Consider the following 22344-nt stretch of genomic DNA (forward strand, 5'->3'; position numbering starts at 1 on the left):
CTTATAACCAGAACCAGCAGAAGCGCGTGTGCTTTAATCCATATTCTATATGAGTTACATCAACGATTGTACTATAACGCTTGGGCTGAAAGGGGCCAAACACATACGAGTACATGGCACTAGTTTTATTGCATTCGCCTCGTTTTCAGTCAGTACGAGCCTTAAATATTCTATTCAATAGTTCGTGACTTATTGTGCTAAAAGTGATACTAATTTTGTTATTTTCAAAACAATGAATCAAAAAGATTTTCGTGTTTTCATTTTACACTGCTTCTTCACGGGGAAAAATGCCGCTCAAGCGAAGCAGAGGTTTGAAAAGTGTTGTGGGGACTCCACTACATACGAAAAAAACAACAATAAACAATGGTTTGTTGACTTCAAAGGTGGTCGTAGAGTCACCGAACGCCGATGATGCACAACACAGTGGACGTCCAAATGAGGCGATAGCACCAGAAAACATAAAAAAAATCCACAAAATCGTGTTTAATGATCGAGAAGTGAAGCTGCGTGAGTTAGCTGACATCGTAAAGATATCAAAAGAGTGTAAAGTGTTGGCCTGAACATTTGACTATGACAAAGCTCTGTTCAAAGTGAGTGCCGCGTTTGTGCCCAAAAACGTGCTGATGATTCTGAGCAATGACAAAACTACATGAATTGAACTTCGAATTGGCTCACATCCACCGTATTCGCCAAATTTGGCTCCCAGCGACTACTGGCTGTTCGCAGACCAAAACAAAATGATCGTCGTTAAGAAATTTCGCTCGAATGAAGAGCTTATGGCTGAATCTGAGGCCTATTTTGAGGCAAAAGATAAATCGTTCTACAAAAGTGGTATTGAAATGTTAGAACGGCGCTGGAATGATTGCGTTGTTCTTGATGGAAATTACATTGATGAATAAAACTAAAAAACTTGTTTTCTTTTGTTAATCCAGGGACTTTTCAGCCCACATGTTAGTGCCGAACCAGACTATTCCAAAGTAAGGAAAAGGTAGTGATTCTTCTCTCTTTTTAAATGAAACGTAAAAACTAGATGGGTGGTATATATATGAGCGATCAGCTTTCTGCATCTGGCCCTGTTGCCTTCCTTATTTAGTTCGGCATTTTCCGTCGCCCATCCTATTTGGCCCCCTCGCTTTGACATTTCATTGATGTTGCACATTGTATCGTTCCACGTAACCTTAACTTAAATTTTAAATACCACGAATAGTTTGCTTGTGCAATCGCAGCCGATGATTTGCCGCAGCTACTGGGAGTTTGTTGGTCTGCGTTTGCCATTGGTGCCACAACGCAACACTTCACAGTCTGACAGGCATTCCGCGCGACGGTGTTGGCTGTTGGCTTTCAGCTTCTAATAATTTATGCGCATTTTAGAGTTACCATTTGTGTTGCTGCACTGATTTTTCTCGCACATGCTACTATTTTTCTGTTTCTCTCTTTGCTTCAGCTTCGCTGTTTTACTTTATACTTTGCTATATTACATTATTAAATTATATGAAAATTTTCGCAGCTACTTTAGATTTGAAGTGAGTTTTCTTTTGTGCGCCTCAGATCCATCCATTGAGGAAATACACATTAGTTTTGCACGCAATTTCGCTCCGTACGAGCTCACTGAGGTTTGCGTTGGGCGCCTAACTTGTCCAACTAGTTGGTTGGTTGTTGCCTGGTTGTTTGCTCGTGCGCGCATGAGTATTTGTTTTTGCTTTGGCCTGGGTGCGAATCAGAGCAGAAAAATAATAGGCCGACGACAGAAGCAATCACACCAGCGCCGACACAGCCAGTATTCTTTTAGAAAAGCGATTGGCTAAGTGAAGGCTAAAAAAACTTCAACCCACAAATGCGTTAGAGAAACGTCTAGACGCGGAGCTTTGAACACTCGTTAGCGCACAAATAAACAAAAATGTATGCCACTTATTTTTACAAGCACTCAAGTTTTTATTTCCACTTTTACAAAGAGTTTTTGTTCCACCAGTCTGTTATACATCTAATTCAGTTCTTCAGTTCTGGGTTTCCTTGCTAGTCTCCATCCGATTCCTTTTCTCTATACCGATCAAAAAGTCTCTGTGTTAGTAGTAAAAATGCAAGTTTTTCTAATTTTGTTTAGTTTTCCTAAATATTTCCCTTGAAAAGAGATGTCTGCTATTTCTTTGACCTCTCCAAAAATTCGTGTTCTTTTAAGTCTGCAAAGCAAGTTTTCATGTTAAGGAACGTAAGGAATTTGAAGGCAATAAAGAGAAGCGAGCACAATGAAAGTGGCAGACGTTCATAGTTTCATAATGCAATTGATGTAAATGTCCACGACAATTCCATGCTGAGCCATCAAATTTAAGAGGACAAATTAAATTTTTTATCGAATAAGCATACTTCACTGTAGTCCTGCCCTTTTACCGTTTTTCTTGCCTGCTAGAAATCCTTAAATATTCTTTACGAGTACCAACAGGACAAAGTCATTATCTTTCCGCCCATTATGATATCTTCCTCGGAGTAGATGCCTCTGCCTTATAATAATGGTTTCATCGATCGCGCCGACTCCAGTAAAAAAAAAAAAAACTTATCCGTATTTATCTAGCCGACATCTATTTCGCATTAATCTGGTTATTCAAAATATCTACGGCCTTTATCGCGTCACACACTTTAATTTGGCGATCAGCGAGAGTATTGAGAATCTACGATTTTTAAGGTTACCACGTCTGGCTTTTCCTCATCAATAAAATATCACTCGTTTGCTAGAAAAACACCATAACTCAAGAAATCAAAAATTCGAGAAACACGGCTACAAGACTTTCAATTCGCTATGGGTAAAAATAAGTAAATAGTTAATAGATATTATATAGTTTTGATTTAGGACGTTCTTGCAGAAAACGAGCGGTATTTATGCTCACGTCTAAATTCAGCATTCCAATATCTCGCGGTTGCACTACGCATTTTCATTTCCCATTTGATCGAAAAACACGAAGCAGGCACGATGGAACTGATTTTCAGATAAAACGTCTGAAATGAAGCTTTGCATCGTTTGATAGATAACTGCATATGGGGGAAAAACTAGTGAACGATTTTTGCACAGTGTTCTCTCCCTTAAGCAGACACCTAAGGAACTGAAAAAAGTGCCTGCTTATGGGAGGTATCTGCTTAAGAGATGTGCAGGTTAGGAGAGAGTACACAGTATATCGATGTGAAACACGTCTAGATGCAATTTTCTGGCAAGCAATGATTAAAACGGATCATAAATTTAACCAATGTCTAGAATATTTTCATACTTTTGCCTTAAAATGAGGCTCGCGAACTAGACACACCTGCTCTAAATTATCGCTGCTAATTCCAGAATAGGGTACATAAATTTGAAGTTTGCGCAAAAGGTATATAATTTTTGCCACGTTAATTAAGCGCGTAATCGCTAGACCGTAACAAATTTATACAAGTTGACCGTTTTAATTGCAGTCAAGCAAAGCTGTTGAATATTAAAATCAACAACTAACTTTGAGTACCATAGAAGGTTTAGTATATGTAGAAATATAGGAAAATTTCGAGCATTCAATATATGAAAAATCAGTGTGAATCAGGGTGGTTTGGTTTTTGTTGAACTATGTATATTTTTTAAACAAAAAAAAAAAAAACAATTGAAAATTTGGCAATGTATAAATATACAGTGAGTCAAAATAGTTTTGGCATAGTAGTTGGAGAAAGTTTCAAACTTTCATTTATATGGCTTGTGTTATACTAAGGTTGTTCAATAAGTTTAGCTGTTCGATAAGAGAAGGCCTTGCCACTAGGCAACATTTTTTTTTGTTATGTTGGTGCACTCTTCATATAGCCGTATGTGAAGTTTCATTTCAATCTGTCAATTCATTCTTTGTTTATAAGCCATTTAGTATCGACATGTCACGGTATTTTTTACAATGGAAAATATCAAGCGCCATTCAATCGATTGAATTTTTATTTTTGGAAGCTTTAAAAGCAAAGGAAATTTATGAACAAATGTTGAAAGTGTATAAGGACTGTTCGCCATCAGTTAGTACTATATAAAGAGTTGCTGAGGTTAAACGTGGTCGTACAAGACGAACCTTGAAGACGAACCACGTGAAGGGCGTCTGCAAACAGCAACAACATCAACAGAAATCGTAGAAAAAATACAGGATACCGTTTCTTAGTAGTGACTGAAGTATTCGGTTTCAGAAAGCTGTGTGCCCCATTAGCTAACAATGGAACAAAAAGATTCGAATGCGACTTTCTCCGCAACATTTAGAGCGTTTTCGAAAGGGTAAAGTGGATTCTGTGCGTCGATGCATCACTATGGATGACACTTGCGTCCATCACCATGATCCTAAATCAAAACAAGAGGCAAAGAGTGGCGCAAACTCGGCTCGGAAACGAGTTCGCGTTCAGAAATCGGATAAGAAGTGTTAGCATCCGTTCTTTGGGATGCAAAAGGAGTTTTTTGTGGATACTTGCAAACTGCAAACTGGTAAAAGAATAAATTCTGAATATTATTTTAACCAAGAACAGGAATGAAATTCATAAATTAGAATTTCATTGGAACGAGTGTATTGATGTTTAGGGAGACTATACTGAATAATAAAGTGTATTTCAAACCATAAAATTGTGCTTTTATTATTCGCGTAACTTACTGAACAACCTATGTAGAATATGTGTAACAGTTGCGTTTGGAAGATCTTCTCGCCCGATTTGTGGTGTCCATCTTGTTATGCCGCCGCTGGAAATTTCCAAAGTATGCTTATTTTTTCTGTCGCTACGCTAACTTAACCCTCTAACAAATTTCAAGCGCGAGCAGAGACTCATTTTTTAACTACCCCAAAACTAACGAAAAGATCTGAAGTCCATCTTTTTATGTGTTGAAGTTTTTAATAATTTGCTAAATTTTCTGTTTGTAGAACTCGATTACAATTTTATAAAAAAAAGTCGGTCGAACAAATGAACGAAACTTCAGCCACTCACTGACGTTTGCGATCGCATCGAATTTGACGAATTATGAAATTAAGAGTAGCTTCACCACTTCGAGTACCTTCTAGCCACCTTTAAAAACTACCTCAAATGAACCAACACATTTCCAAAATCAAAACTGCCATTAACCTTCCTTTGTTTTACGAAAATCCCCGCGGTGTTAGAAACTGCATAAGAAACCATTGAAGGTTATTCACTTTGTAGTGTTTTTTTTTCACTCCCTTTGTTTCCACGAATCTTTTTGTGGGCATTTTCTTCACGCTATGTGCACATCCGCTGCATTTCAACGCCACCAGCGATCGTTATACTTACACACTCGCGTACTCACATACTTATATACATACGTACACGAATATACAAATTGATAAGTATGAACTGCTTGAGGTAGTCAAATAGAAAGGCAGCCGCTGAGGAAATAAAATTGGTAACCGCAGCTGTCGTTAACATCTTAAAATTCAGCATAAACATCGGTGGCTTCAACGACATCATAACAATCATAACGACGGCGATTGCCGCCATATGCGACCATAAGCCACCATTTTGGCATGCGGCAAATCGATTAACCAGCTACTTTAACTTTACCGGTCGAAGCGCGCAGATGTGTACATACCTATGCATATATGTAAGTGTAAGTATGTGTGTTTGAGTAAGTAGTAAGTTTCATTGCGGTGGGGTTGTGGTTGTGGCAAGCGAGAAAAACTTAAAAAACTTGCAGTTTTCTTCAAAAGCGTAACTCTACGTATGCACACACATACATACATACATGCATACGTATGTATGTACGTGTTCATGTATCGGCGGTGGAGGCGATGGTTTCGGTGTCTCAACTGCTCGCCAGTTTTCGTGATATTTTTCCAACTTGGTTTTTTTATTGTGATTATTTTGAGTCGGCAGTACCTTTGGGGGCGCAAGCACTTCTGTGGCTTCTTACTTTGCGTAAATTTAATTTGTCATTTTTCCTTTATGTCTACATACAGAGATATGCATGCACGGTAAGCCAAATCCAAATAGCAGAAACAAAAACACAAAAAACATTGGGAAATAGTAGCTTTCCTCTTGTTTTCCGTCAGCTAAGCTTTCTTCCGTACTTTTTAAAATTATGTGGGTATTACTCTATTGTCGGCGATAAAAGTGAACTGAGTAAAGCGATCAAAAATTAACTCGATTTATGAAACCGAATCGAACATTTGCAAAGTTTATCCGCAAAAAAATCAGTTTATGTTTATCTGTTCGATTTGATTCAATTGCCGTGAACCTTTCAGGTCAAATTTTTTTTGTATTTGACAGTTCTTTTAATGCCTCCCGTCCTGAATTTTACAGTTGAAATGACCAATCCGTTATAGCAGACGCAAATCTTCCGTGTAAATGGAGCCAATCCCGATGAATATGAGTTCTAGCCGGCTTTACAAAATTCAAAATAAGGAATCCAATATGATGAGCGGTGGGCGTGAAAATTTACAGACGGTTTTTGGCACAGTGGTTTTGTTTACAATATTCGCAATGTTTTTCATGCTCCACCTTTTTCGTTTTTAGTATAATAAAAGTCGTATGATATTAAAAAAATTAAGGAAATGTTCATCTGATATTCGATCAAATAAAATAAAACCAAAAGTATCTTAAAGTAAAAAATGATATAAACAAGAAAAATAAAAAATCCAATGTGAACAGAAGTGAGATGTACTGCAGAAAGAAAAAAACTTCACACTAAACGGCTGGCATTAACTGGCGTTCGACGCAGATGTGCTTCTTGTCAATGTCGTTATTTTCACTTTTTATCACTAAGTAATTTTAGGTTGTCGTGCGTTAAGTAGCATATAAATATTCGTCTTTTGACAAGTAGACAAGAGGTTTCCGTTGGTATTTTCCGCTCAGTATAAGCAGATCTTTTGAACTATGAAAATTGTGGTAAAATTGTTGTAAATGGCTCCCTCAAGTTACCAATAAGAACACGATATGGATAGGTATCGAGGTGCTCAACCTTAGTATGAACTAGCCCCTTTTCCGCTCCCGATGCTTCCCGGTTATAGATGAGCGAAAGTTGGATTCACTTACGGGTAGAAGATTCGACGTTTGAAGAAGCGAACGCTATGACCTATTTTGAGTCGAAGGTACCCTGACAAAAGTTCATTCTGGCTAAATACATTTCCAAATATTATCATGAGTAACTTCTACAGGGTGGGCCATGTAAAATTTGGTTTTTGAATCGGCTATAAAAAAAAACTAATCAATATTTTTTCAAACTTTTTCTTTTTATTTTGAAGATAGAACATTGTCATTTATGAATGAAAAATAATATCGTTCAAATGACTGCCACGACTGGCTTTACAGTAGGTCATTCGATCAACCCAATTTTTAAGCACATTTTCGATTGTTTGGGCTCCCAATTTCATGAATGGCAACTTCGATTTCGTGTTTTAAAGCATCAATCGTCTCTGGATGGTTCGCATAGCATTTGTTCTTAACGGTTCCCCACAAAAAATAGTCCAACGGGCTTAAGTTACAGCTCCGAGGCGGCCAATTGATATCGGAATTTCGGCTGATTATTCGGTTTTCAAAAACTGTAGCCAAAAGTTCGAGTGTAAACGCATTGGATGGCCATTAGGCTTCAGTTCTTGCACCAATTGAACTTTGTAAACCTTCATACCGAGGTCTTTATGCAAAATTCTCCTCAAAGAAGTGCATGAAATGTTCAATTCTTGAGAACGATGACGAGTTGAGGTTGTTGGATGTTCACGCACATTTTCGGCTACAGCAGCAATGTTTTCGGGTGTATGCACTGTAGGAGCACGTTCACGTGTTGTTTTATCCATTAACGATCCACTTTCACGAACACGATTAACAAATTGATCCACAAACTGTCTTGCTGGCAAATCTTTTTTTTTTTTTGATTTTTTTTTTTTCAAATTTCTCACAGAAAAGAAGACTCACCACTTTGGAAATAGGTTTTCAATATTTCCCAATTCAAATTCCCAAATTGTTCAAGCGTATAGCGTCCCATTTCGTAAATGTCAAACCTTTAAGTAAATTATTATGAACACATTTGACATGTCATTTGTGTTACCATTCTCAAAAAAATAGGTGGTTCAAAAAGCAAACGCTATATGGCCCACCCTGTAGTTACTTCCTATGCTTCATTATGTTGTAATTTTTGCCGTTTTTGAGTTCTGTTTTTTTTATTATTATTAAAATGGGAAATCATCTCTCGTGCACGGGCTGGAGTTTTCGGCTCGAGTTCATTTGGTTTCCTGAGTTTGTACTCCTCGCAGTCTTTTAGTGCTAGCTTAACATATGCACATTTTAGGCTTATTGCTTTACCATTTTTTCTATACTAATCAAATTAGTTCATCATTTAAATTTTTCTGGTGTGAATGGTTGATTCTTAAAAACGGCGGTCTTTTTTTGTTTTTTTTTTTTGTTTTGAACTCAATTAGTCAACAATACTTGGTGTTATGACTCGGTACTGGATCACAAGCCTCACAATTAATACAGGAGCGGCAGATAATTTTAAGCTTCTAAGTGATTCTTCATTATAAACAACTGTGATTTTTAACCTTAAGTTTATTAACTATTTCAAACGCATAGCCTGGCTTATTATTCCAAAGCTGAAAGCACGAAAACAACGATTTTTCAATATTAATGAAACACTAATATTATATATACTCATACATATGTATATGTGCGCGTACGTACATATAAAGTAATTTCGAATTGAATTGTGCGCAATTGCATTTTAATAATTTTGTATTTGTATTGCATTGGCCGCAAAACTGCAAGTATGGGCGAGTAAAGCAAGCGATTTTATTGAATTCACCCTTCGTTGAGTTGTTTTGTGTATGTGTGTGTGTGTGTCACATTTTCTCTTTATGTATAATTTCTACTGCTATTTCATTGCATGCCATTGTTAGTTGATAGCTTTGTTCGCATTAGAGGAAGTGAGAAGAGGAAGAGAGGATAGAAATATGTCATAGAAAATCGATAACTCAGTTGATTGCTTTGCAGCACAAATTCAATTTTCTTACGTAGTTATAGCATTAGTATTGAGACCATTCCCATAGAGTCTTGTGTTGCATCAACTGAAAGTACGACTTTGTTTTTATTTTTGTGCCTTAAATGGGCTGCACTCGCACTAGCTTCCTGCGTTGTGGTTGCTGTTGTTGTCTCCAGAAGTGCCTACAATTAAGTGCAACAAAGTCGCCAAAGATTTTTATCATTGTATAACAGGTCATAAAGCTGGCGCCTAGAAATAGGCTAACCGCACCGCCAAACGAGACAACCAATTGATCAGAGCTGAAGACCACACGCCGACGTATGCCTCTGTAGGGCAGGCTGAGTTGTATGACAGCGGTGCGTTCAAACTTTTGGCTGAGAAAACCCTCCTTCTGTTTTGGAAAGAGTTAAAACTTGATCAATTTTCGAATGCAACCTCTAAGCCTTCATCTTCTTACCTCCCTGGCGGGCGAAAGGCTTTGTTGCAGCTGTACATAAAACATATACTCACAGAGTTGGACACAATCGGTGCAATTTGTCTGCGCCCAATTGTTCCGCTGTAAACATAGAAGCTGGTCGATGTTGCAAACGGGTAGGTCTGAAGCCACAGCATAGAAATGTGGTTTACATTTACAAAGCTCCAAGGCTTTGCGAATGCGACGATCCATGCAACACAATGCGGTAGAATAGGTCTGGAAAGAATGTGGTTGCATTTCTCATAGCAAAACTATGTGGCTCGGCAGGATTACCTCAAAGTACAGAAGATTACTTTCGTCGGGATAGCGACACTTTCGATATTCTGCTGGCAAATTTCGTACCTCATCTTCAGCGCTGAATGAACTTATCTCCAAGTCGACTGTTAGTACTCTGTCCGGTATAACTGTCTGATAAACGTTGGTTATGTGGCCGGGTGCCACCACATCGAATGGATTATGCAGGTACTAGAAAATTAAGGAAATTGTCTAGATGTATTTTCGCAAGATTGATGTATTTTCTCATGCTTTTCTATTCGCACTTACCACAAATACGCCCGCGTTGTCTGGATATTCTGGATATACCTTCGTAATGCAGATGCTCGTGAAAAGGCAGTATTGCACGGGACTAACTTCGACGGTTTTTCTGAAAATAAGGAAGGCAATCCAATTTAAATTCTTCAACGCGAAAAACTGATAAAATCTCAATTGATAGAAACCCTTCAACAAAAATTATTGCAAAAGAAGTGTAAAATCGCTCCAGATTTCGCATATCTTTGGCAGCATGGTTGTGATGGCTGATTTTTAACAAATCTAAATTTTATAGTAAAATCATGGAATTCGTACATTTCTCTACTGGGATTCGTGTATTTATTGAGCTGCGATGTTGTACGACACAGGCCGACCTCCGTAATAGCTGGGGCGAATACGATATTCTTAGATTTTGATAGCAGACCATCTTCCGGCTCTTCATGCCGCTGCAGCTGTAACGAAACGAATATTTTCTGAAATTCCAACCGGTTTAAATTAGCTTTGTTTGGTAGCTAACAGTTACTAAAAATTTTGATTTTACACAGACCATGCGGTATTAATGAAAAATTCCTCGCTGAAATATCGCATAATTAATGATATCCAACTGGGTGCACTCATCAGATATGGAATCACCACTTTATACTTTTTTTAATTCAATAAAAATAAATCTTGGCATTTAAGTTATTTTTTGACAGTTTTTTTATGGACTTGCGGGTTACATGTGGTCGAAAACCTGCATAGAATATCTTCTTCCAACCACCATGTGTGAGGTTGCAGTAGTCGTCTGTAGCCGAGCTAAACTCGCGAAGGTGGGGCAGCGCCGAATCTATTGAATTTTAGACTTTAAGGAGATGATTTTAATCATTTGACAGTTTGCTCATTACTATCATAAGTCTTTCTCCATTAACGTTAATCTTCTCCAAGGTCCTTAACACCTTTCAGTTGGTCCCGGATTAGATACCTACTGAAGTTTTTTTATAATGGCGAGAGCATTTCTACCATGGAATAGTTGCTCAAAAAAAAATTTAGTAAAACAGTTTAAAATACACACTTTTAATGAATCTTAAAGTGCTTGAGTTTGGTGAAAGAAAAAGGATGTATTAGGGCGTACAACTCCGCTTAACTGACCTAACCATGTGAAAGTGACTTCGAGACCTAAAAGGACATTAAAACGAAGTATAGGGCTCCTGGAATATTGACATATTGGTTTTGAAAATCGGATGTCAAATAACCAAATTATTATAAAAAAACCTTTCGGGGAAAATTTGTTTTATGACACCCAAATCCCCTTAAGGTAAACTTTAAAAAAGGGTGGACTTTTGCAATTTTTTATTCTACTGAGTTTCGCAGACGTCGTCGCCATTGAAATTTCTGGTGTTGGTTGGAAGTTTGAGCTTAGGTTAGGTCGTGAATGCACTTCCTTTTGAGTAAAATTATATATCTTTTACTGCATTTTATTCAACTCAAACCTTTGTCAACACGTCCACATAATCTATGCTCCACAGCGTAGAGTCATTCTGATAGGGTAGTAGAGTCTCCAAGGTATCGTAATGCAGTACGTTCAGCGCTTCCAAAAATTTGGAATAATAGCCGTATTGGGTGTCGTTGGGCGTAAAGTGCCAGATTCTGAAATATAAATTTAATGCTGGATTACAATAGATTTTTCATATATTATGTTGCACTAGACTCACTCTTCGATGATTTCACGTTCTGCTAACTCACTATGGAAATCACTACACATCGTTATCCCGGCATAGAGGAAATCTCTCTTATCCCAGGTCAACTCCGCTGCAAACACAATGGGATTTTCGCGAAAACGTTTCATTTGATCGAGACAAATGAAAATGGAGTAGTAACTCGCTGCTATGACGATGCCCAACCAAAATAGTCGCTCTGTCCAGTGTAAATCTTTACGGATCAAATATGGCAAGCCATGAATACCCGTCTCGGTGAAATTGCGCCTCACAAAGGTGCCGCTATTCATTTTGTTTGTGATGATGATGAAGGAATGACTTCGCTTTGACTATTGCAGGCATCTGCGTTGGCGGATCCTTAAATAAAATAATAATATATGGATGTCCCTACGTTCTGAATTTGTGCTGTTGTGCATTGGTTGAATGAGTGCATGTCAATGTATTTAAAAAAGTTCATATACAGGGTGTTCCATCTATACTAAACACATTAGAATTTAAAAAAATTATTGGGACGAGCGTTGGCGAAAGGAGGTACCGAGGTTCTCTCGGACATCTTCGCGACCAGCTTCACAGTTGAAAAATTCGCGCAAGGCACGAATTGCCGCACGAAAGAATTTATTCAAGGATGATAGATTTACCAGGTTTGGCCAACAACTATGGTGAAAATCAAAATTGTGCTGGGAACGCTCATTTCACATGTATTCAGACTTTTCTCCAATCAATTGTTGTTCAGATGGTAACGAAGTGACATTCTGTTAAGTATTTTCATATATCACTAACACAATTTTAGTTTTTTAGTAAACAAACCGCTTCGTGACCCCAGTTACGTCAGTCCCGCTGCCATTTCTGTCAAATTCGCTCGGAGTCGGATAACTGTCCGTTATTGTCCACACCTTCTCCATTCTTTTCACCATGGAATTTATTGTGTTCACTGAAGGCGATGGGCAATTGTGGTCTTTTCGGCGGTACGCACGCTGATCCAAGGTATTCTAGGAGTAATTTTCAAAATAATATTTCACACGTTATGCGGTTGTGTACCGCTCCATACTTAAAATTGTACTGCACAAATATTTCCTAAGAGCTATGAAAGAAGCAAATCGAGCAACAATTCGAAGTTCGCAAGTGTCGGAACACCCTGTATTACTATAACATGGTTTGCAGTTCCATTGGCGCTTTGGGATATTTTGTCCATCCTTAAATGACATTCTAATTGCAATTTGTTGTTTTTGAATAATTTATGATTGCATTTTGCTGTACTAGAATTATCTAACATGTGGGCATGCGACGCCTTCTAATGGATTTAGATTTCTATTTCAGAGTAGAAATGCGTTAGTTATTTATTTCAATTTGCTCTCACAAAAGCTCTTAGTGTCTTTCAATTTGGTTCACATAGAGGAATTTAAGCGAGTATTAGTATTTCAATGGAAACAATTCCAATTCATAAATTTATCAAATATTAAGTTCGCTGCTACTCGTGGCTTCCGATTACTGCACAGACTTCGCCTGCTGCAGAGATGAAGCATGCGTCAGAAATTTGTTGTAATTTTTTTACTGTGTGCTTTTCGTTTTATTTAATGTGCTTATCAGCACGTAAATGTGAACACCAATTGCATAAAAAAATGTAATTATAAATAAAAAATCGTAGAAAAGCAGAAGGAATTGTCAAGATAACGGACATTTTTTTATTGAAACTTCTTTTTATTGAAATGAGGCCTACACTGATTTTTATATAGAAGAAATAGAGACACTACAAATATTGTATTTTTGGATTGTATTGGAATATTAGGGGAAAAAGAGATAAAATCATAAAAACTTAATAGTAATAATAAAGGGTTTTCAAATAATAGGTGTTACAGGTGAATGGATTGCGCTATCGAGAGATGATTAACAATTTTTTATGGCCGGAATTGGATGGTGTTGAACTGAAGAACGTTTATTTTCAACAAGACGGCGCTACGTGCCACACAAGCATCGAAACCATGGATCTTTTACGAAGAGGTGATCGCAATTGACCACCGAGATCTTGTGATTTAACACCTTGTGACTTTTTTCTTTGGGACCACGTGAAAGAGAAGGTCTACACCAAAAGCCCAGGATCGATTCAAGACCTCAAAGATGGAATTCGTGAGGCTATCGAGGACATAGGGCAGCCACTTTGCAATTCGGTTATGGAAAATTTCATGAAAAGGATATTGTCCTGTAAGCGTGGTCGTGGTGGTCATTTGCCTGATATTATTTTCCACTATTAACGGCATACCTTCCATTTTATAATGAAATAAACAACCGATCATTTATGGTAAAAAATCGCATTTTTCTTTGAATATCAAAATTACCCTCTTATTAAAAACCCTTTATTTCACACCATCCGCACATATTTCGAAAACCCAAATAATTGAATGATTTCTGTACATTAGACCGTACCGAAAAAAGTTCGACAGGCATCGCTGGGGTTAAAGTATTCTTGTGAGATAATTCGAATCCGTTATATCTGCGAGAGAGAGGACAAGTTTTTGGTTGCAAAGTTCATTGACCTCAAGTACCCCGGTCTCCTACTTACCCACCAAATTTCACTGCTACCCTAGCGTACCACCCTAATGTCAATAAATTAAAGCTAGATAAAAATCGTGCAACTTTTTCTGCAAAGTATTTTAATTCAGTTTTACATTTTTCGGTATACCATTTTGATTAAAAAGTTCACGGCACAACCGCCAGGTGACGCTCTAAGTCAACTGATTTGAGTTCTGTTTTTTTGTTAGGTTGCCACATCTGTGATTAAAATTCCTACCAAAATTTGACCGTCATTGCTTGGCATTTGTAAAAGTTACGCCGTCTTGAGTAAATCTACTTTTGCACGTAGGATTTCTTATAGTTTTAAAAACGGATTTCAATTTGCAGCAACGAGTTCGTACTAAAATCTGCGTTAAAAATGGATTCAATGTAAGAAAGCCTTTCACTTTTGTTGTAACGTTTATTCAGCCACCGAGTTTGTTAAATAATATAAAAAGTTTTAATACACGATAAGTGTTAAACCCCAACTATCATTGAAAGGCGATTGAGCGCAGTGTGGGCCCTTCTACAGTTTTGACGACAATACGAACTGAAGCTCGATTTAAAAAAATTAGTTGAAAGTAGGAATTAAATATATAAATACATATGTATGTGCTTATTAGAATTGCGGTATGTATGTATGTGTGTGTAAACTACTTCCACCACGTTTACTCATCCATGTCATCCTTTGCTGTAGAACCACAGCCAGGGCTACATCAAATTCCGACCAGGATGTAAAACTGGAACTCATCCCTTTTCACAGCAGTACCGCTTACTGGCACAAGGTTGGGCCAGTCGATGCTCCCATTTTTCTTCCTGCAGCCAAAGTTGTATGTGGGGTGGCAGGCGTCTATTTCGTGGCACACTCGCGTTCATTGTCTATATATATATACATCTATTTTGCGCAATAATTCTTCTGGGACACAGTTGGACGCAGTGAGCAGTAATAGGCTCGTAGGCGGATGTATACATACGTACACACATGCATGCATGTACGCTGTTAATAGAAGCGGCACTTGTGCAAAAAATGAGATGTGAAAATAAAAATGAAATATAGAAATCAGAATTGTGGGCAAAGTAATGGCAATTGCATGCTTATATGTACATATGTGCGTATGTGTGAATGTATGTACGTACTAACAAATGCATGAGTGACACACGTTCGGAAGCTCCCGGCGGTGATGCGTCGGTTGCAGAGCCTTCTGTCGAGCTGTCTATTACCAATCTATTCTGATGCTTCTAATGAGCTTTAACTGCATACATACATACATGTATACGTAGATATGTACATCGATACTCATTTGCATATGACAGCAAAGGGTTCTCATTTGTGCGTGATTATGTTCAGACACATATACATGTGTATGTACCTATGTGTAACATCCTTTGTATGCCCTGACAATGCAATATTGCTTGGAAGTGCAGAGAATGGCCGTTGGAAGCGGGGTTCAAATAAAATTTACTAAGAATTTTGATTATTTATTTAAGACTTTGTTCAATTTTTTTTTATATAAATTGCTCGATATATATTTTTCTTTTATGTGGAACAACGCAACAACACATCAGCTTAATACTTGTTTTTTAATCAACGTGAATTTTGAGCCACTTGCAATTTACACTAAAATTTAACGGGCTGTAAAACTGCATATACAGAATTTTTCTAATTCCTAAAAACAAATGTACAGAAAAGTTTGAAAAGAAAATTTAACAAAGTTAGAAGCTTTACGTTGCAGTGAAACCTCTTCTAACCGATACCTTTATTAGACGGTCGTCTCCATTAAGCGGACATTTTTCCCTATACCAAGTTTTAAGTATAAATTTCGGAACAAATTACTCTCCCTTGAGTCATTTTTCAGTTAGTTTTCATAAAATTGACAAAAAAACCTCTTTTGAGTGGACGCGAACCTCAAAAAACATTAAGATTTCCTTTCATAACAAATCCAACAATAACCTCCATGAACTTCTCATGGACGGAAAAAATATAAAAAATGTGAGTGAGCAGTTACTTACTAAATGGGAAAAAGGGGAGTTCTCGGATTAGGTGTGTGCACATATTTAGTGTGCTTTGCGCGGTGAATTTGTAAACGCTTACGAGGAAAACCATTTGTCTGCCCGGGCATTAGCCAATAGGTGAGTTTTACTTATCAAATCTTGCGAACCTAATTTTTCAATATAAAAAGTAATTAATTCAGTAGATTTAGTGTAATGCCATCACTGAGTCTCTATATGGAATTTTGAGGAAATAAGTCCAGTTTTTCTTAGGAGGTTCAAAATTGGAAAACCACAGGATGTGTGGGGACAATGTTAAAAAAATTGGGAAACCATCTGCAAAATATGTACGAGTCCTTTTGAAAAAAAAGAAAAAAACTTATGTCAATCGACAATTTCACAGTTTTTTGTCTAATATATCCATTTCTATGTAGTTTATTGACTGAAATGTAATTTTATTTTTATATTCGTTTGAAAAAATACATTCACATTTTTGTTTGAATGATTTAATATGAATATCTTAAATACAAATAAGAAATAGTATTCATTTAATTAAAAAAAAAAAAAAGTTCTGATATAAGCTACCCTCCTCTTGGGCGGACACCTCTCAAAGGCGGACAAAAGTTATGGAACAATAATTAGAAATGTTTCATGACGTAAATTTGTATGTATTAATACTTTTTGTTTTTTAATACTTACCGCTTTGCTTTGTAGCTGAAGTACTTCGTCCTTTTTTCTTTGCTAGAAAATGCTATTTTTAACAAGGCGATGCTTCTGCTATAACAACAACATAACACCATTTCCATTTTCGTCCAGTCCTCATTTTGAACATTATTAACGTTTGAAGCATTTTATTTAGAGTCTTATATAGAAGAATGTATGCAACTGGTACAATACTGGCCTCACTCGAACTAGTACGTTTTCTTTATTCAAATACCAATTCATTAACTAGAATGTTTGCTGAGTAGTTTGACTTCTCACTGAAGCGTTTTGGCATATCGAAATAGTGTATGCGTATATATATATATATAGACTATATGTGTGTGTGTGCGTGTGCATTGCTTCGAGCAATTAATGCAGTCATCCATATGAGTTATTAATACGTATTCCATAATACTGGAATTTATGCGCAAAAAGCTATACTTAAAATTGATGTAAACTCGAAACTAAGGCGGGAAAAAATGCTCTTGGCGAAAACACAAAGAAAAACAAGAGTTGCATTGCATGACAAATTGAATTTCAACAAACGATCTAACGCGATAGGAAAAAAACGCACGTATGCACAATGAGAATGACGAAATTATGCTCGTCATCTTGCATTTCATTCGCACGTGTGTATGTATGTATGGATGTTTGCATATACAAAAAGTGCAGGTGAGCTCATTCAAACATAAATACCCACGATTTTGTATTCATGCAGATACTCTTATATATATATGTGTGCGCACTACTACGGTGATGTAATTCGCACATTGCAAAAACAACATAGAAATTGAATATTAATGAGCTAATAAAATCAGCTATTCATTGATTTGTGCTAAGAAATGTATTTGCCTCTGAACCGGTCTAATAATCGGCTTATGCGTGACTGATTTGCTGGACACACTGCGGTGAGCTGCAATACTCTTTGTCTCGAAAATAAATCCCAGAACACAGACAACAAACAAGTGAAGGTGAGATGACTGGCGCTAAAATTCTTATTTATTTGTTTTTTAAAGTTATTGTCTAGTATTTACTCACTGCGAGAATTCAGAATTTTTGCACAAGTTTTTTTCAAATTCACTCGATTTTTCTTGTGTACGGATTTTGAGACAAAGGAAAAAGCAAACTGCGGAGAGTTGGAAGGCTTTCATTTCATAAATGCAAGTACTCATAACAGCATCTTTTAGTTTTAAAGCAATTTAAGAATAATTCATTTGGATTTCAAAACTTTAGAGCGCGAGATTTATTTAGACTAGTCGTGACTAAATCACATAAGTCGACTTAACATCTTTTTTCCCTGTCAATAAATTGAATACAAAAAATAGTAACATTACAATTTAATGATGTTTTCAGGCGGAACATAGGGCGGAGGGTATCCGCTTCTTAGGTAATTTTGTTTAGCGACCGGCCCACCAACTCTGCACAACCCCACTTACGTCAGTGGGAAACGCCCTGCCGAGGTACACCTTAAGACATGCAGTTTTACCTGTCTTAACACATTTATGTATATACCGAATCGCTTGCTCCAAGGACGTACGCCCGCTTACGATCGCGTCTTACATGATAAACCAGGAGTCAAAAAAAGTTGGACAAGCAAAAATTTGGACTCTTGTAGACCTCGTCTGCATGGAACACTTTCTTTTTACCATGAATTATCTGCCTGACCATCTTGACAAGCCAGTGCCGAAAGAGCTGAAACTAATGGATGTTTTGGAAATGTCTATAGTAAACTATAATCAAAAACAGAAATGGAAAATAGGAGTTTTATTCAAAGTTGTGGTATTGTTACTGTCTCGTATTAAAAGCATTATCTTCACTTGAGTGAACAGTTTTCCAGCTCCAATAAATCACAATCAATAAATGGCATAATTAGAATAAAATGAAATTAATGAGAGGTTACCAACTACTTAATAGAAATCCAGAAATGTCATATCAATGCCTCTTCTGCATTTCGTGTTGTCGTTTTTAAATCTTGTAATCTCGTCGATTCTTTTCATTTCGACGGCGCTCAGATCGCTTTTTTTAGTAAATTTTTGTTTATATTTTGTTCTGTGGCAGCACTTAGCTTTAGCTTGTTCAGTCAACTTCCGTTGCAACATAATAATATTTTCTCAAATTTTCACTGCAAAGTATTAAAATTGAGCGAACGGCAGTGAATCTCCGGAGGCGCTTGTAAAAAAGTTATTGTGTAAGATTAAGATTTGGCAGAAACAATTTCAAAACGCTTGTTCCAGTAGATTTGAGAAAAACGCGTTAAAGTCGCGCAGGCATGGAAACCCAATCCGGTCACAAAATTATTCAGATATTTAGAAAAAAATAAATATTACCTCACCCCCTTTAACCCGATTGTGCCCCTCTTAGCTCTGTAAATAAATATGCCACCAATTTACAGCTATTTTAAGGTGGCAAGGTGGGTTTTGTGATATCTTTGTATTTTGTATTTGCTGAAACCAGTTGAGTGTTATAGCATTCCAAAGTGAAGCTATAATCAGAGAAATAATTCGATAAATAAAAAATATTCGATACATTTTTCGGTGCTAAGTAACACAAAAAAAAAAAAACAAAAAAATGTGTGCGCTTTCTGGAGCCAATACAGTTTCAAATGCAAACGCAGTTGTTCCAATGATTATGTCTCTATTCTCCCAAACGTTGATAAAATATGGAAATCGCCAGCGGATAACTGTCATGTGGGTTGTTATTCCATTGACTAGGAATTGCAGATTAGCTAGAAAATTATTTGGAAATATTTCTTTCAAAAGTGTAGTTATAACTATGTTAATTGCATTATCTAAATAAATTTGAAAACCGTTGACAATCTTTACTTCACCTTCTACTAAGTACCTACAGAGAGTTGAGTTGAGACCATTCTGGTAAATATTAAGTTCTGGCATTTTTTCATTCATTCAATTTAATAAAAAAACTCAATGACCCCCATGACCCGCTCTCAGTTTTAAAGTACAACTAGTAGCCTGACCTTCAAATTATTTTGTCTTTTATATGTATGTATGTATGTATTAATGATATTCACAAAGCTTTTCCTTTTTCTTCTTTCTTTGCAGGTATGTTGAAAGCAAATCACGAATTTCTTCAGAAGTCAGCGCAATATTTTGGCGAGTTTACATATATTTTGTAGTTTTTAAATCTAATCATTTGGTTTATTTATGCTTTTCTTGGTTTATTTAGATTTTTCTCAATGATACCATGAAAGCAGACTTTTTAACGTTTTCTCAAGTGTTTTAAAGTCGTAAAAAGTGCAACTAGAAATTCACGGCGAATGTCACCTTGAAAGACAGCTGTATGCGGAAGTATCCCCACATTCATGCATACCAATTTTTATTTGCTTGTTTGTATGTACATTTCATGTTCAAAAGACAGTTGTGTATGTGTGTGTGTGTAGGTGTTAATAGTAATGCTGGATAGTTACATCGTGTAATTGTTCCGCGCAGCGAAATAGCGTCGAAAGCATTCACGAGCATTGGCATCAGGAGTGGGATCACTTTATTGTTGTACGAGCACTCTTAAGCGTAAAATTGTCGCATATTTATGCCCATTAAGCTGTACTTTAAGTGATGTTGACATCCGCAGAAGACACAATAATGCAAAATAGCAGCCAAGCTTTTCACAAGTACAGTTACTTTGGATGGATAATTTCTTTGGCGTAATTTTACGCTTTTTGTGTGTAGTGCAACCTGATGTATAGTAGACATACAGTGATGGACGATAAAATAGATTCGCTCACTCTTTGGGGTCTTAGTTTAATTTTGTTACTTTCATTGTATTGTAAATTCCAATAAATAACTGTATTTTATTAAGTGAAGGCAATATTTATGCTATTCCGTTATCTCTGAAATTAATTATGGAACAGATATTTAATATCAGACCCAGTATGTTGAGTGACATGTACACGAGTGTGTGTTAAAATAGAGCGATTTAAGAAAGAAACGATTTTTGTCAACAAATTATAAAGTATGTTTCAAAATTAAAATTAGCTTCGGAAAATTACTGGAATGGGCGCTCAAAGAAAATGATCGATGTCTATGATATGTATGTATACTTGGCGCGTATTTGGGCGAGTTTCCTCCTTTTGTTCCACAAATGGAATGTCAATGATACGAAATGTATGTATATGATCTGAAATAGCGAAGAATAGTCTAAACTGATGGCTCCTTTGCAAAGCTGAACCCTGCGTCACGTTAGGACATACCATTTTGTGATGTCTCCAGCTCTCTTATATATCAGTACTACTTATACAAATGTTGATACTTCTCTTTATATACATAATTGTCTCTTACACCATTTATTGGAAGTTTGGCCAAGCTCCTCCTCCTACACAGTCCTGCGAGGGTGAGTTTCTAGAATGGCTGTACTTGTTTCTTGTAGTTTTTTATGCGCTGAAAACGAATCTGACCTTCAAAATGCTCCATCACGTCAGGATTTTTGGTAAATGAAGCCTAAAAGGTCAAAAAGGAGCTTTTTCGTGGCAGAAATATGTACATTCGGAGGTTTGCCATTGCCTGTCTAGGGGCGAGCATTGTTAGAAACATCTTTCATCTTTCTAACTTTTCTTTTTTTGGTATTGCACGCACGGAGAATCAAACCTGTTCACCTCAGAGTGGTAGTTATTCACCAGTTCATCATCTACGGCGGCCGCCACAATACAATACGAAAAGTACTGATTAAAAGCAATCTAATGGCAAGATTTACTCGGAAAGTACCGTTTCAGCTTGAAGCTAATAGAGGAAAACATTGGAATTTGCCCAGCAGCCTGTTGAGAATGGGCCTATCAGCAAGTGACGAAATATTATACGGCGATATGAAACGAAAGTAATTTAATTTTACTCCCACTGAAAGAGGTCATTGTGTGCGGAGACCCCGAAAAACCAAATTTCTACCTCAGTGCATCGTGAAGTCTCTAAAACTTAAACTTGTTGTCTTCAACACTTAGGTAATGTTTAGTTATGGTGATAAGTAACGGTCATTCCACTAAATATTAGCTAAATTCAAATGTTATGAGCGCGCTTGCGTTTTATTACTACGCGTCCATGAAATTAATAGTTAGGATCTCTTGTAATCACAAATGCGTCGTTTTGTTCGATAACTTTTATCCATTTGATGACTTCGCGATTAAGAAGTCCTCGTCTCTATTGTACCATCAAGCCAGTTTGGCAAATGCTTGAAGAGGTATTAATAACTTGGTGCCATGTCTCGACTATATAGTGGATGCGATATAACTTTTTATCCAAGTTCTCCGGGCTTCTGATGGAGTGACGTTGCTTTGATGAAACACAACAGTCTTTCTATTCTCCAATTCTGGCCGCTACGTGTGTATCGGTCGCTTCAATTTAGTTAGTTGGTGACAGTAAAGCTCCGAATTGAGTATTTGGTCCGATGCAAGCAGCTCACAGTGGATGGTTGATTTTCAATCCCACCGAACGCACAGCAAAATCTTCTTGGCCATAAATCGG

General features: G+C 37.0%; 3 protein-coding genes across 12 annotated transcripts in view; 1 reads left to right on the top strand and 2 right to left on the bottom strand.

The window, feature by feature from the left end:
• The window catches only part of LOC128865694 (mucin-2), a 146702-nt gene that overhangs the window by 46036 nt on the left and 78322 nt on the right, over positions 1–22344 (top strand). The window lies entirely within an intron of this gene.
• Positions 8740–9665, bottom strand: LOC128865698 (pickpocket protein 11-like). Its single transcript, XM_054105977.1, has 2 exons — positions 9402–9665; positions 8740–9335 (listed from the first exon to the last, which is right to left on the bottom strand). Exons 1-2 carry the CDS (start codon positions 9654–9656, stop codon positions 9063–9065), a joined length of 528 nt encoding a protein of 175 aa, XP_053961952.1. The 5' UTR covers positions 9657–9665; the 3' UTR covers positions 8740–9062.
• On the bottom strand, positions 11635–11935 carry LOC128865699 (uncharacterized). The gene has a single exon (XM_054105978.1). It carries the CDS (start codon positions 11929–11931, stop codon positions 11635–11637), a length of 297 nt encoding a protein of 98 aa, XP_053961953.1. The 5' UTR covers positions 11932–11935.

The sequence above is a fragment of the Anastrepha ludens genome, chromosome 6 (genome assembly GCF_028408465.1).
Source record: "Anastrepha ludens isolate Willacy chromosome 6, idAnaLude1.1, whole genome shotgun sequence".
Taxonomy (NCBI): domain Eukaryota; kingdom Metazoa; phylum Arthropoda; class Insecta; order Diptera; family Tephritidae; genus Anastrepha; species Anastrepha ludens.